The 17,439-nt window shown below is 36.5% G+C and overlaps 1 protein-coding gene across 1 annotated transcript in view; it reads left to right on the top strand.

Annotated features, from left to right (window-relative positions):
- Positions 1-17,439, top strand: part of tgfbi (transforming growth factor, beta-induced) — a 67,627-nt gene that overhangs the window by 26,705 nt on the left and 23,483 nt on the right. Inside the window, exons 3-11 of the mRNA XM_039774091.1 lie at positions 795-859; positions 8,176-8,333; positions 9,961-10,125; positions 10,822-10,968; positions 11,226-11,367; positions 11,529-11,741; positions 12,024-12,161; positions 12,556-12,701; positions 15,698-15,834. Coding sequence (XP_039630025.1) covers positions 795-859; positions 8,176-8,333; positions 9,961-10,125; positions 10,822-10,968; positions 11,226-11,367; positions 11,529-11,741; positions 12,024-12,161; positions 12,556-12,701; positions 15,698-15,834 — 1,311 coding nt within the window. The remainder of the gene's footprint in view (positions 1-794; positions 860-8,175; positions 8,334-9,960; positions 10,126-10,821; positions 10,969-11,225; positions 11,368-11,528; positions 11,742-12,023; positions 12,162-12,555; positions 12,702-15,697; positions 15,835-17,439) is intronic.

The following is a 17,439-nucleotide window of genomic DNA, read 5'->3' as shown; positions in this document are numbered from 1 at the left end:
GTTTGATTTTATCATATAAAATAAAGATTTCTAGTAATATAACCTGTGAGATCCTTGAAGTTGACCATTTATAAACATGCCTCCAAGGCCTATAGAACACGTACAGATCCAGTGTCCTTGGTTCTCCTCTTGTCTGTGCTGCTTTTGCTCCATGTACTCAAGTCATCAAAGATACGCTGGTTAGGTCAATGAACATTTCCAAACTGACCTCTTTGTGAATGTGGCAGTGTGTTTGCGAGTGGGCCCTGTGATGGACTGGTGCTGCCCTGTCCTGGGCTGTTTCTTGCTTTGATTCGAGTGCTACTGAGCTAGGCTGTGGCCCTGGCCCCCTGTGATCCTGAATTGAATTATGCGGGTATGAGAATGTTATGTCATATTGTGAAAATATATTTGCCTGGAAATCATCTTTCTTAAAAACTCCAGGCCACTGCCAAAAATCCTCACATTTGTTCACAAAGTATGTGGTTTTTGTTGCAGTCCATGCTTTTAACCAGCAATTTAAAGAATGCAAGATATTGTAGTCTACTCCTCCTCCTTATATACAATGATGTTGGTAGGAGACTAGACACATTTATATTCTATACCTGTAGATTCTTTTTTTTGTACTGTTTGCAATAATATGATGCTAATTTTTAACACCTTTACATACTGAAAATAAATGTCATTAGTACTGATATGCAAAATTGAAAAAGAATTGATTAACTTTGGCTTGCTTTTTAAATGCATTTACTTAAAATAATCTAATCAGTATTGACTTATTCGTTGTAAATTTGCATTTGGATCATTTTTTGCAGGATGATTACATATGAATGTTGTCCTGGATATGAAAAGATTCCTGGGGAAAAGGGCTGCCCTGCAGGTAAGAAAAAAATACCTTTTCTTGATTAATGATGCATGCAGTCGAGGTCTGGAGTAGAATTGTGTATTTCCCTTATTGCTACTGAGCTGGGTGCTTCCTTTTTGTAAAACCACAACAGGATAAAGTGTGTTTGATTAAAAATGGAGGGATGAATCAATGTACCTGTATATTATATTGAATAATGAAGCTTGCTAGTGAGACCTTGTTTTGTCTACCTATTTAATACATGATTATAAGTTAATATGGCATGTGTTTTCCCATCACATGTTGTTCTAAAGGATTGTGACAATAAATGCAAGCTTTCCTTTCCTCAACCACACTCTATCAGTTGGGTGCCTGCTAGATACAGTGTAAATCTTCCAGCATGTGACTTGGATTTGTCTCAGTTGGCCATTCATTGTCCAACCTGAGCAGGTCCAGGTGGACAGATGTGCTACCTCTTCATTAAAGGTAAATGAGAAAATAATTTTACTTAAAATTCCTTTGTTCTTGCCCTGATTATCAACTTTTAACAGTGTGAGAGTTGCAAAACTCTACAGAAGAAATGTTTTATTTCTTATTTTCTGAGTCTTCAAGTCATTTTCTAGAACTCATGTGGAATGTGGCATGAATTGACTAGTTTATTTACAGATCTACCATCTGAGATTAAGCCAGGAAAGAGCTAAGGCCCATATTGGATAGTGCTCATTTCTCATTCCTCCCGCATCAATACAGACTACTCCACTATGTACAGGAAAGTAAAGTCATATAAGGCTATGAGAATAATGTCACAGACAGGAGGAAAAGCAAAACACAACCTTGGTAGAGTCCATGATAAAGAAAAAAACATACAAATACAAGTCACAATAAAAGTAAGGAAATATAGTATAATCGTATATATTTTCAGAATTTCATAATTATAATTTCATATATTTTCATGTGCCCAATGTAGGTTAAATATCTTCCTCCGGGACAAACAGTAAGTCTGGTATAAGGACTGAACTGACAATTTTGTGGTTTAAAGTTAATGGTTTAGCTGCTCAGTGGTACTGCCTTAAACTAACTTAAAGGGATTAACTTAACATATAGAAAACAGACATGACTCTTACTCTAAACTCTCACAACTCCCTGAAAATACAAGGATGGAGGGCATACAACAGCAGATGCATAACTCCATAACTTTGCAGAAAATCCCATAACATACTGGTTTGAATGTTGTTATCAGCCTTCTGCAGGTCCCGAAACCATATTTAAACAGAACTGATAAAATCCTCACAAGCTATGAAATGTCTGAGAAAAGACAGCCAGTTAAGTCCACTGTTCCATTGTCAGGATGGAATTCATATTTTTCATCTTTAATCTTGCATTAAACTGATGATCGAAGTTTGAGTTTTAGTACCATGATATACTGTATTATAGACTTTCATGTGGATGTCAAGGAAAGTAGTTTCTCAGTAATATGAAACCACTGTTCTGTCTTATATATTTAAAATAAGTTCAGCTACTACATTGAATCAATCCACAGACAGTGTCACATTACAATGCATAGTAATACAGTTTAGTAGTAATACAGCCAGCATTATACAGTGCTTTTTGCATTTTTATCCAGTTGTCATTTATTGTTGAGATTTACATTCTGGCACCTCTCAACAATTGAAATGGACTCCTCAGAGGACAGTGAGTACACATGATCGTTGTTATACACGGACTTGTACAGCATACAGACATTTTTTGTGGCACATGAAATTTAATGTAAGTAAATATAAGGTATTGGAAGTAGGGAGTAGACATGTTAGGTTTATATACACAATATAAAGTCTGAAACTTAAAAGTGCACCTTATGAGAAGGACGTAGGAGTCACAGTGGACTCATCACTATTTACGTACATCAAGACAGTGTACAGAAATAATCAAGAAGGGTAATGGGATGGTATGTTATATTTCACAATGTGCAGAGTATAAGACAAGGAGGATTAAGCCTAAGAGAAACATAACAAACTAGTGAGTTCTCACATGGAGTCTTGTGTGCAGTTTTTGTCTCCATATTACAAAAAATGTAGCAGTGCAAGACAAAGTCTGGAGAAGAGCTGACTAATTCCAAGACTAGGAGGTATGAGTGTTAGGAGAGATTGAGGGAACAGAACCATTTCAGTTTAAGTTAAGGGAAATTAAAAGTGACATGATAATTGTTTAAAATTATGAAAGGAATTAATACAGCTGATCCCAGCTTTTACTTTAAAATGAGTTCACCAAGAACATGTGGACACAGTTGAGAATTTGTTAAGGGCAGATTGTGTAGAAATGATAGTTTTTCTTCAAACAACCATAGAGTAATGGAATAAATTGCCAAGTAGTGTGGAGGAAACTATGACTTTAGAGACCTTCAAGTCACACCTTAATGTTATTTTAGGCTATCCAGGTACGTAGGTGGGACTGGCTTGTTGGGTGGAATGGCCTATTGTCGTCACAATTGTTCTAATGCTTGTAAAGTTTTTATAGCACTTTTGCAACCAATACTTTGCCAAAATTAGGCCAAAACCTCATTGCTTTTGCTGAGAACAATATGGATGTTGCTGTCTGTATTTTCTAGGTCTTACTTTTGGTACTGTACATTTGCTGCTGCTACAGGCATTTTCCTGCTAATGCTCTTTAAAGAAAGACATGTTCTTTAACTCGATGGCTTCCTTCACCATTGGTGTTATCCATGGGAAAGAATGTTTCCTGTCATTTGAGACACCAGGCACTTTGCCATCTATTTGTCAATCACCTCTAATGTTAATCATGATACACTCAGACGCCATCCCTACCATTTTGGAACTCCTTGGTCTGTCCAGCCTATGCTGTGTTCATCTCACCCAACTTACCCTTAAATGGTGATCAATTGAAAGTACATTACTTGTGTTTGGCTGAGTATTCAGAAAATATATTCTCAGATTAAATGACTTGACTACATAGTAATTAACGTTTGGCCCAACGTATTCTTATATTAAGAATGTACATCAATGAGTTGCCTCCTGTTTAAGCATGGGGTTTATAATGCACATCTATGACCAGCTCATTAACTCAAGAAAAATGTGAAACTCAGATTCATGTCATAGTTGCTACTTTCCATCTGTTTGTTCCTATTATTCCCTACATGAACACTGAAGCCTCTCAGTAGGGTGACAAAGTCAGTAGGCCATATCGGTTTGGGCAACGAAGCTCTAAGATGATTGAATTCCCAGACAAGCTGTGGGCACCTATACACAAATAATAGAAAATGTTTTCCTGTAGGCAGCTTGAAGTTACTTTAAAGTGATTATCTCTCCTGGTGACATAGGCACCAAATTTGTGACTCCCATCAAAAGGTTGGTAAACACTCCCTTTGCATTCAGTGGCTTTTTTAAAGCGCAGCTGCAGAGCGGAACATGGAACGACCACAGTCAAGTTGCCTCGTTCTAGAGCCAGTCATGTACGTGATGGTAAATCTAACCCTGGACAGTAGCATCCAGTGCCCAGTCATTTTCTATTTGAAATTTACATCCCTGGGTGATCCAGTTGTTCTCCAATGTCTCATATTCATGTCAACTTAATTGGTGACCCTACATTGGCCTGGTGTGGTTTAATGCATTAGTGGACCCTACATTTGCCCACCTACTTCCCCCTATTATACAGTGTTGGCAGAATAGGTCCATAAATTGGATTAAACAAGTTTGAAAATGTTGCATTTTGAAACTTAATAATGTAGAACTCAACACTGTGATTTGAGAAACTAGCCAGATAAGTACTGTAAGTGTTTTCGCTGTCTTGAATTGAATTTTACAATGTTATGTCAGTTTTCATTTTATGTGTGGATGCATATTGAAGCGACTTTGAAAACTCCAGAAATGACAGTTTTAAGACAGTGATCAAAATGGATTGCATATTTTAGTCACTCCATGACTGTTGTTTTTGGCTTTAAGGTAGAAGATAATCAATTCCAGTAGCTCAGTAGCAGTCCTATAAATGTTACTGAGTATCATAGATGGACAGATAATATTGGATCTGTTTCTTGCAAGAAACCTCTGAAAAGTCTAAAGGATTTCTATCCTTCACCGATGTTGGCAACTCGAGAGAATGTATTTACAGAGTAATTCTTTAATTATACTGTGGCTTTTATCAATTATCTTCAGATTTCATATCCTTACAAAATACTGAACAAGCTTAAACTGAAATGGTTTCCTCATTTGGGAAAAAAACAAATTTTCATGTGTGATGAGAAACGTTTCCAGTCTAACTGGGGTATTAAACTTTTCAATATACTGGTCTGTTTTTGATATGCTCTGACTACTTGCCTTAACTATATTTTGCCAGAGCTATTATTCACTATGTTCACAGACTCTTTCTGTGTTTTATCAGAACAGAACAACATTTTAATTTATTTTATATGTGTAATACACATACCATAGTTTTCATAAGGGATCTGTATTGGCTCTTAGCGTTAATACAATGTGTGCTTAGAAGCTATACAATTATGGCACTATTAAGCCTGTAACATCCAAAATGTACCCCAAACATCCAAAATATTATTAATAAAGTCAAAACTAATGATTTTGGATTTTACATTTTGTTAACGTAGTCTAAAAAAAAAACTCACTATAACATCAGATTAGCTAATTGGGTCTTTATACAATATGAACCACTTTTGTAGTGGTATCTATGTTATATTTAAGTCAGAATTCTTATAACCGATTTGTTTTAATCATGTTTGCATTCATTTATTATAGACTATGAACTTACAAAATGCTGGTTGTATTATTAAATAGATATCTTTGTTTAAAGTATTATTGCTTATGTTCTGGAGGAATATTTTGGACAAAATTAAATAAATAAGGGTGTACAGTGGTAGAACTGTTGCCTCACATCAAGGAGCCCAAGGTTCAAGTCCCGGGTGCTCCCTCCTTACAGAATTCATATTCTCCATATGCAAAGACATGCAGGTTATGTGGATGGGTGATGCTAAATTGGTGTAAATGTGTGTATTCACTCTGTGATGGGCTGGTGCCCTGTCAGGGGACTTTTGCCGCCGACTCCTGATGCTTTCTGGGATAGGCTCCAGCGTCACTGGGACACTACTCTGGATAAGTGAGTTTAGAAACTGGATGGGATAGATAGATAGATAGATAGATAGATAGATAGATAGATAGATAGATAGATAGATAGATAGATAGATTGTAAATTCTGACAATAAATAAATAATAACAAAATGATACATGAACATAATTAAATGTATCACAAAATATGTTTCTGTTGCTTATTCCTTTATGTATTTATTTAAATATTCTTTGGTGTATTTTTTTCAGTGACACTGCACGCAACATGTAATACACTTTGAAATGAAAACTGTCATTTTCACCCATCACAGCTGAGAGGGTTTGTTGTGTACTGTTTTGACTGGTAAATTGCCCATTGAGTTGATGCAAATTGTCAACCTTTAAGTTCCACATTTACAGTAGACACTTCCAAAGAAGACTCTTGATCATGACTCCTTTGCTTCTTGATTTAAAGTTTCGGTATGTGCAATAAATCCGGGCAGCTTTTTCTTGCACACATATCTGCCATAGACACACACAGTCACAGCTTTGAGTGTCTGCTCCACCGACAATTAAGCAATCAAAACACATGAACTAGAGCTCCCATCTTTGATGGATGAATATGGCAGTTTTCATTTCAAGATGTATTTCCTCTTGCATGTTGAGTCACTGAAATAAATAAACAAAGAAATATTTAATTAAACACATTAAGAAATATGGCACAAAATTATGCATTTTCATGAAACATTTAATATTTATGCTCACATATCGTAGTCAGGGGTCAACTGGGAAAAACTCAACCCCAGTTGATTCTGGGGTTTGTTAGGGGTGTATTCTTGCTCCTACTCTATTCAATGCTTGTATGGACTAGGTGTTGGGCAAGGTCGTGGGGTCCAGTGGGGCATGTGTTGGTGAAGAAAGATTCCCGGATCTTGTCTTTGCTGACCATGCTCTGATCTTCGTGGAGTCAATGAAGGCTCTGATAGAGACTGAGCAAGGAGTCTGAGAGTCTGGGCTTGCGAGTGTCCTGGATAAAAACCAAGATCCAGGCCTTTAATGACCTCTTGGGCACATCCGTCAGCAGTGTGTCTGTTTGCGGAGAGAGTGCTGACTTTGTCGAGTGGTTTACTTACCTTGGCAGTGACATTCATGCCTCTTCCAATACTCTTCCAATGAAGTCAGCAGACGGATTGGGAGAGCATGGGGGGTCATGAGGTCGCTGGAAAGGGGTGTGTGGCACACCCGATATCTATGCAAAAGGATGAAGTTCCAAGTCTTTAGAGTCCTGGTGCTTACTGTCTTGCTATATGGTTGCGAGACATGGACACTATCCAGTGACCTGAAACAAAGACTGGACTTCTTTGGTACTGTGTCTCTCCAGAAAATCCTTGGGTACCGTTGGTTTGACTTTGTATCGAATGAGCGGTTCCTCATGGAGTCCCGAATGAGGTACATTACCTGCATTGTGAGGGAGCGTCAGTTACGGCACTACGGCCATGTGGCACGTTTCCCCGAGGGTGACCCGGCTTATAAGATACTCATTGTTGGGGAACCGAGTGGCTGGACCAGGCCAAGGGGTCGCCCACGTAACACCTGTCTGTGGCAGATAGAGGGTCATTTCCGGAGGGTGGGACTGGACCGTGTGTCTGCCTGGGGGGTTGCAAACCGGGATCCTGAGTTGTTTCGTCATGTTGTGGGTGCGGCAATGCACTGTACCAGTGCATGCTCCCCAACCTGACCTGACCTGCTATCATAGTGTTTTAATTTATGCATTTTCACACTTCATTGTAACCTAATGAGAAGTGATTATTTGAAATAAATAAATTCTTTGTTTCCTGCAGACTTTAAAATTGTACAGTCAAAATTACTGATTATATAATTTAATTGATATTGTATGTTTGGGGATTCTGAAAATCACACCAGGAAATAGTAAACATCTGTCAGCTACAAAATATGATTGGCTTTTAAGTTTAATTATATAAATTAGTTTTGGCTGTCTTTGAGAATAAGTCTTTTAATAAGATTTTTAACGTCCTTCACTGCAGAATCACAGGAAAGAATACTGGAAGCTGTTGAACTGAAAATGTTATTTTTTAATTATGAGCATATATCAAGCATTAGATTTTTTTTTTCAAAACTGCATCCAGTTTTAAATACATTGAACCTATTTCAGTCAATTTAAGAAATTGCATATGCTGACAAACTACAGTCTCTTCCATATATTCATATGAGACATGATTCTCTTTTTTGCAATGAACCATGTTGTTTTTTCTTTGTTTGTGACAGCTCTCCCCCTCACCAACATATTCAACACCCTGGGGACTGTAGGTTCTACCACCACCAAGATGTACTCTGAGAGGTCTGGTTTGCAGGCAGAAATTGAAGGACCAGGCAGTTACACCATTTTTTCTCCTAGCAATGATGCTTGGGCTGCACTACCTGCGGTAAGACATTATTTGAACTTCTTGTACACAAGGATAACTGGTGTTGATATATTAGGTATATATTATGCCTTGCTTTCTATGAAAGCTGTATCAGAGTGAAAAATTTACTAGGAGTAAAATTTTGTTAGTTGCTCACAAAAGAAGAGTTGTTACTTGTTTCTTAGCAGCTTGTAGCAGACATTTTGTTTTCTCCATCTGCACATATTTGGAAACCTGACTTGTTTAGATGACCAAATCTGAGGTCACCTCCTGCACAAATGCAAAAGAATCAAGATATTAATGAAACATGCACTGATAGCTTTTGTTTGTGACACATTTACCTTGAACCTCCTCAGAATTAAGCAAAATAGCCAAACTGAAACTGAAATATTTCAGTGTTGACATTTTTTCGACTTCAAGTAGTTAATGAAAACCAGCCATGGGTAAGAAGCTGTTCAGGAGAGCCTCAAAGCAAAGTTGCTGATACTCCGCATCAAGAGGAGTCAGTTGAGGTAGTTTGGGCATATTATGAGAATGACCCCTTGGTTGACTTCCTTTGGGCATCTCCCACTAAGTGATTGGCCCTATGGCCAATCCAGGACACACTGGAGGTATTATATTTCTCTGTTCGCTTGAGAATGCCTGGGAATTCTCCATGTGGGGCTGGAAACTAAGAGTGTACTCACACTAGACACATTTGTTCAGTACCATGCACAAACACGATTGCCCCCTGTCCCTTCTCCCCTGCCTGCCTGCACAGCTACTGGGTTTAATGTTCTTCACCCGGGCACACTATCGTCATGACCCATACGACTTTGTGTAAAGCCAAAACAAGATCCAAATATAGAATGACAGCATACATGTCACAATGATTTTGCTTATTTTGTGGTTGTTTTGGATAATGCCCTATCCTCTTACAGATCTATTGTGGGCATTTTGCTGTTAATTTTGCTGCACGTACATGAGTCATCATCAAGCTCTTCCATGTGTACCCTGAATACCATGAGGACTGATTGAGGTCATTTATGTTACGTAGAATGCCTAGAGTGGGCTGGGTGGTCTCGTGGCCTTGGAACCCCTGCAGATTTTTTTTTTTTTTCTCCAGTCGTCTGGAGTTTTTTTTGTTTTTTCTGCCCTCCCTGGCCATCAGGCCTTACTTTTATTCTATGTTAATTAGTGTTCCCTAATTTTAATTCTTACTTATTTTGTCTTTTTTCTCTCAATCATGTAAAGCACTTTGAGCTACAGTGTTTGTATAAAAAATGTGCTATATAAATAAATGTTGTTGTTGTTGTTGTTGAACCATGCTTGTGCCCACCTCTTCCAAGTGGGCCAGGGCAAGGTATGGTTTGCCCAGTACAGAGCAATCACACTACTCAAACGAATTAGACTTTGTGAGGTTACATGTGGACAAATATTCTCAGGCACAGAACAAATTGCCAGTGTGAGTACACCATAAAGCTCAGGACAGGGAAATCTGGGCTGAGCTGCTTGGCCTTGTGTCACTGTGACCCTCACCAGAAGAATTGTTTTAAAAAAAATGAGATTGCAAAATCAAGTAAACCAATTTTTAAATTATATGCAAATATCTTTGTTAAATATTCACATTTTGTCCATTGTAATATAATAATTGACTTGGATCTTACAGGAAATTCTAGATGCTCTGGTTAGCAATGTTAACATTGAGCTGCTGAATGCTCTTCATTACCATATGGTCAACAAAAGACTCACAACTGATGATCTTAAACATGGAATGGCCATTCCCTCCATGTATCAAGACCTGAATGTTTATATCCATCATTACCCCAATGGAGTGAGTATCTTAAGGTTTTGTTTTATTCACATTTTAGTTTGGTAATATACACAGTTAAAATAATTTGTAAAAGCTAATGTATTGTGCTTTCAATGTGGTGACCACTAAGCTAGCAGTGGGATTACCTTTTACTTTTTTGGGAAATGTTATAGATACTGCTGAAGACCAAAGAGTACTGGTAATGCATTAAACCTCTCAATGAATTGGTCTCCAACTTTCTTAATCATCCATATACCATTTTCAAAAGTAGGAGAAGAATTTATGTTCCTGAATTGATGTTCCTGTTTAAAGTAATGTTAAAAGAATTTTTTTCCAGAAATGCATGTTAGCATTCATCAGTGATAATACGTCTTCTCTTTGTGTTTAGCTGTAATCACTACTGAAATTTGTAATTTATTTTATTTTCTTCTGCTCATTACATACTTCCACTGTTGCCTTTAGCTTACATTTTAGAAGAATCACTTGCTAGTAGCAAAATATATTTTGTGTGAGCACCTTCTGTAATAGCATTTAGGGTATAGCAACATGTGCACATGGATACAATCAACTTTCACTTAATGTGGAAACTCTTGTGAGTTTAACACTGGGTGCTCATTTTCTGTTTTTCTTAAATAAAGTACTATGAATATTATACTTACATGTTAACGTCTGATAAACAATACCCAAAGAAATCATAGTTTACTTGTTGTTTTTCAGATTGTGACAGTAAACTGTGCCCGTTTGATGAAAGCTGACCAGCATGCAACTAATGGAGTGGTGCACGTCATTGATCGTGTCATTACTTCTATTACTAGTACAATTCAGGATACAATTGAGCTGGAGGACAGCCTAGAGACACTGCGAGTGAGTACCCTTTGACTTACTCTGTAGGATTGCTTTATGTTATTGTAGATATCTCAGAGGAAAAGCTAAAGCAGCCAAATATCACTATAATATTTGTTTTGATATATCATATACACAGCAAAATATTGAGTGTTAAAGGATGGTGTTAAAGTAACTCTTTGTTCATTTTAATTTATCCCAGTTCATTTTGCTGATTAATTTGTGGTTTAGTATTCAAGACATAATTTCTATTAAATCATTTGCTCTTTATTCTGCAGGCTGCTGTGGCTGCAGCAGGTCTAAGCACCGTACTGAGTGGTGAAGGTCAATATACTTTCTTTGCTCCAACTAATGATGCCTTTGAGAAAATACCTTCTGAGACGCTCAACAGAATTCTTGGCGATCCAGTTGCTCTGAAGGGTGAGATAATAGTTTACAGGTCAACTTCAGTTGTTCTCGATAGTCCCATAGATTTCACAATAGACACATTTCTAAGTACTGTAAATAAAAAAAATAAAAGCCATTTACCTTTTTTCCACAAATGCACTATACATTACCTTATTGTGAAAATTTTTTGTTAGATTTGTTGAACTACCACATTCTGAAGTCAATCCAATGCTCTGAAGCCATCGTGGCAGGCACCCCCATGGAGACCTTGCAGGGAACTGTGTTGGAGGTGGGATGTGATGGAAGTGGCCTGACCCTTAATGGAAAAGCAATTATTACCAAGAAAGATCAACTGGGAACCAATGGCATCATTCACTACATCAGTGAACTTCTCATACCAGATTCAGGTGAGCATATCACAGTAGTTTGTCAAATTGTTTGGTCCATGACCATTTTAGATATACATCTGTCAGCATTCTAAACATGGAAAAAATTGCCTTGTTTTTGGATACCTTATTATGAGTTCCTCAACACAAGAATATAATGTTATTTTTATATATTAGTGGATATATATCAACATGCACTGTATATCATTCATTGTGAAGGAAAAATATTATTAAAGGCCAAAGGCATTTTAACAATAAAAAATCTGTCATTTTTATTTATTAACATACCATTTTCAATTCAAGCTAAAACTCTTTTTGAGTTGGGACAAGGATCATCTGTAACAAAAGCTATGGAGCTCTTTGGTCAAGCTGGACTGAATTCCTTTTTGACTGGTAGTGAGGCACTCACTCTCCTTGCACCCATGGATGATGCTTTCCAAGGTAAACTTAATAACAGTTCGTAATTGTTATCATTTATTAGGGCAAATGTTATAAATGTAAGGGTGTATTATTGTTTTAACCATTTCTATTTCCACTAAAGCAAGATGACCGACCTAGATATCTCTGTGTTTTCTATTGTAATTTATATTACAATTAGCTAATCTAAAAAATACAATGAGTTATCGTCTATTACATTTGTGTCATTAATAAAAATGTAGCATTAAGCACATATGTATGAAAAGTGTTTAAAGTAATAGTAACACAAAAATTCTAGTTCTTCTTTTCAGACAAGTGAAATCTTTCTAACAGTGAACAGCTGAGATTAAATCAAATGCACACATATTTGTACTCCAGCAGTAGAATCTAACAACAGCACAAATCTTTTCTTTTTCAGGTGCAAGTCTAAGAATTACTCCAGAAGTTAAAACAATTTTAAGAAATCACATTGTTAAAGAGCAGCTTTCCTCTAAGCATCTATACCATGCCCAAAATCTGGAGACCCTGGAGGGAGTGAAGCTTAGAGTTTTCGTCTACCGTAATGTGAGCGTCCTGCTTAAATCATGACATTTGCTTAAGTGTGTAGAGTGCTGGGTTATTTCAACAGCAGTTTATGTTCTGAAAACTCTTGGCACGAGTCCACAACATTTTCAGAATTAAAATGTATAAACATATAAGAGTTCTCATTTTACAGTACAGGACAATGGAGTGACACAGTGGTTAATAATCCAGTTTGACAACTCTATGGATCTGTTTTTTATTTAGGCAAATTTGTTGTCTGTGCAGCATTCATATGTTCTCTTCACATATATGGTGGGATAGACTGACTTCCTCTGAACATTTAATGGAAGACTGGTTCTGAAAGTAGAAGAATAGATAAGCAATTTAAGTAACTAAGACAAAACCTTACTGTTACTTAGTGAAGTTTCTAATATTCAATAATAAACATACGTCATTCCTTTTAAAACCTAGGCAACACAAATACATATTTTTCAATTGCATGGGTACAACACCAATAACATTAACATTTCTTTGTGAAAAACTTATATTGATGTTTCCACCTGCAGCATATTAAAACAATGTTAGATAAATTGGCATTTTTCCCAAGAAGATGCAAATCCTGCCAAACTGAAAATCAGCTTCTCTAGAAGGAGAATGTTTTGCTGATGAGGCAGACACTTTTAAGAAATGACCTGAAGAAATGCCAGAAAAGAAGGAAGTATTGTTTACTAATGAATGAGCTCAGAAGAGTGACAGAGAAGAGTTATGATACCTAGTGCAAAAGAGAGTAATTTCATTTAAGGGGGAAATGCACGGTCAATGTTCCTATAAAGGAACCCTAAGCAACATTATTGCATGCAAATATAAATATATTGTGTCCCCAAAGGACAAAGAAAAGGATATCAATAGACGATGGAAACAGTGAGTATCTATGAAATAAAAGTCACAAACCTATAATGGCTAGTTTTAGTTTAAAGATAGGAAAATGTTGAACAAGAAAGGGTTGCAGCTTCGGAATAGCATTAACTGTCATTTCCCAAAAGCAAATAAACAGCCAATTTAGCAGATATCTGGACATGTTCATGAGATTAGGGTGGATGACTGCTAAAGTCAAGCTGTTAAAGAAGCACAATAGTGGAAGTGTAAAAGGCACTTTAACATGGACATGAAGCAATATGTTGGTAAACGTGCTGCAAGACATGAAGGTGAGCAAATACTTCTTAAAAAGCATATTATGGTGAAGTTCTGATACAGAATTATTGTAGAATAGGTTTTCCCAATCTCTGACAATCAGGACAGTCTCTGGTACCTTTCGACGTAGACTGCCTTTACAAGATTTTATCTATAACATATGTGATAATTGTCATAGCTTTTTTTTGTTTATTTGACATCCAGACTATAAGGGCCTATTCACATATAAGCGTTTTTCAGTCGTTTTAGTGCTAGACCAGAATGCGCCTAAACCACTTGAAAAGATATTTGCCAATATTTTCAAAGACACTACACACACCAAAGTATTTTAACAGTGAGCTATTTCGAAAACTCCTGCATGCAGCAGTTTTGAGGCATTTTCAACTAAATGCTTGTTTCATCGACAGCAGAGGTAACGCTAATTAAATGCCGATAAAAGAAAACAAAAGAGGATTTTGGAAGCATTTTTCAGGAAGCCAACGCCTCTCCCTGGATGAAGCAGAACATTGAAACTATTAAAAAATTACCGGCATTGTCCCGTCCATGCATCGGAGTTCAGAGTTCAACAAACGTTACAGGTTATACAGTACATTTAGTTTGAATCAGGTTAAAGTTTAGTACAGGTGTTTGGACAAATAGGTAGAGTGGTAGCGCAGAGCTTTTCCTCACAATGCCATATGAGATTTCCATGTACCCCTCAATATCTGGATTGATCTTGATTATTGAGTTGAACTGAGAATTGTTACCTGTTTTAACACTGAATAATTAAAATGTGTCAGTAATACTTCTCAGTTAAGAAAATACATTTAGTCCTTCATGATGTAAATAACATCCAATCCTAATCCAAGCCCCCGGCTGAAAGCTGGCCAATATGTTACCAGATCACACTGTTTCAAAATAAGTTTATCAAATAACTGGATTAAAACTAAACAGATACTTTTTTAATACATTCCTGTTACCAGATTACTCAAAGCACACTCTTTTGCCTGACAGTGTGACTGAGCCCTGAAAATGATCAGTGCACTGTCTGCTGCATGGGCTTCTAGCATTACATCCAGTGCTGCTATGATGATCAGTGCCTAAACTGGGCAGATTAAATGCACTCTAAATCTACGCAAGATTAAATGTGTATCATACAATGTCTATTCAGTTCTTTTGAATTGATTACTGCTGTACACGATAACCTGTTCCTCACTAGTTGTTACTACATGACTGAAGTTAACGCACTTGCATGATGTTGCACCAACAGCAACAGACAATTTTTGAGTGAAATAACACAATGACTCTTACTGTATGTGCTTATCAACACCCATTTGTAATCCTGGAATTTTTTAGGATACTATCTACTCCATAAAGAGTCCAGATTTGTCCTCTTGGCTCCCATTGCCACAGAAGAGGGTGCACCCAATATTTGCACTAACAACCCTGATGAACCCTGCCCTTCAGTACTGTGATCACCAAGAATGCAAGCATTAAAATCATTGAAGGCATTCTGGAAACATAACAATCGCTTCATAACATGACAACATCTCAAAACCTACAAAATGGAAGTGATGTTAATCATATTTTCTCTACAAAACACTAGAAAATGCTGGAAAAGTGTTTGAAAAGCACCTGAAAAACGCCCCAAAAAAGTCCAAAAGTACTTGAAAAAAATGACATTAAAATGTTTGAAAAATGCCAGACAAATGCTGGAAATTTACAGTGCTCAGTGTAATTACCTAGTATAATAGTAGTTTAGTGTAACGAAAAATAGACCACACTACAATCTTCAGAAATATGAAACTGTTCTGCAATGGTTTGTCAAAATGTTAAACATTACATTCATATTTGTTTTGTTTTCTCAGTCTATATGCATTGAAAATGCATGCATTGCAGCCCATGACAAGAAGGGCAGATTTGGCACACTCTTCACTGTTGACAAGGTCATTACTCCACCAGTTGGAACGGTCATGGACATCTTGAAAGGGGATAATCGCTTCAGGTAAAGCATGTTAAAATGGAGGTTCATTTGGAAATATTGAAGAACTTCAGATAGTCAGTATTTTGTGTGTGATTCTGTGGAACAGTTCTTGCCAGAGTCAATATAGAATATTTTTTTTTTTCCAAATGAATAGCTGTAATAAACAGAATGACAGGCAGCCGGAGCAAAAAATGTTTTGATTATATGTGCATCAGGAAAGATAAAGTTAACTTTCTTATCAAAAAGAAAAGGGTTTGTCTATATTAAAATTCAGGAAAAGGCTCAGTAATTATTCATCTAACAGAATTGTGAATAAAAAAGAAAAAAGACTAATTCATAATTCAGGAATCAAAGTAGGTATCCAAACCAAATCATTAATACATGCAAAGTTTTTATTGAAAACCAAAAGCTAGGATACTCTGCATACTACAGCTCATGATGATGTCAGGCAACACAGTCGTGAAGTCTTGCAAGAACTGAAAATTTTGCATTAACCGAAAGAATTGCAATGAAAATGGTCCTGTAATGGCATTATATCCATTATGATAAAAATGAACAAATAAAAACAAGTTATAATTCAAATATGATCTGTGGAAATTAAAAAGAATGCCCAGAAATGAAGATTTATAACAACAGCCTGATGTGGCATCTTGGTCTAATGCATTCTTTTCTATATTTTTATAAGAAGCTACCAGTTAGATTTCTCACCTGGTGGTGTTTGCTGAATGCTTTTTTTTACTTTTATTCATTTAATGATGAATTTATTGCTCGCATCTCTGAGGTGGTTGTGAGGATTGGCTTTTAGTGTAGGTGCTCTGTGGTGTTTTGCCATTAATGATGTGCGAGACATGGCAGCAGTGGATGCTTAAAAGAGGGGATTTGCAACAGATTACATGGCAGCCTTTTCTTTATTGTATCTTCCAGCTACAATACTGCATACATATAACACAATGTTCATAAAGTTCTTGGTTGTATTTTTCTGGAGGTTATGTTTGTTCCTGCTTTTTCTTCCCTTTTTGTGTTAAGTAAATCATTTAATTTTCCATTGATTTTTTTGTATATGGTATTTATGTGCTCTTTAAAGGTTAGATAGTATCAGGGCTTTAGTTTTGTAGGGCTACAAAAACCCTTGCAGTTTATTTTGTAGCATTCATGCTTTGTGGCATTCATTTTTAAACTTTTTTTGTTACTCAAATATGGTGTTTGGTGCTCTCTGTCACTACAAATAAGGTGCACCAGCACCTTTTTATAGGAAGCAATGTAGGATTATTCTCATTGAAAAAATAGTTTGAATATACTAAATAAATGTTATTTTTCTGAAACATTTCAAGTTAACATTTTTCAGAACAGCCTAAAAGATGGAATCTAAATATATCATACATAATTAGGCACTTGATGTGCCTTAGTTAAAAAAATTACTGCCAAGTAGAATTATAGTAGCCACAAGTACCTCAACCCACTAACGGTACCACAGTCTTCAGAGCGGCACAACTAGGTACAGTAACAGCTTTTTCTCAAGCTTTTAGGATTCCTTAACTGTTATTGATTGCTGCTATACTTGTCATTATCAACAAACAGTGTAAATTGTTAATTGTTAAGATTCTTAAAGTTCCTGTTTATCCTTTA

The sequence above is a fragment of the Polypterus senegalus genome, chromosome 13 (genome assembly GCF_016835505.1).
Source record: "Polypterus senegalus isolate Bchr_013 chromosome 13, ASM1683550v1, whole genome shotgun sequence".
NCBI lineage: Eukaryota > Metazoa > Chordata > Cladistia > Polypteriformes > Polypteridae > Polypterus > Polypterus senegalus.
Note: the sequence above shows the minus strand (reverse complement) of the source record. Positions and strands in the feature narration are given on the sequence as shown.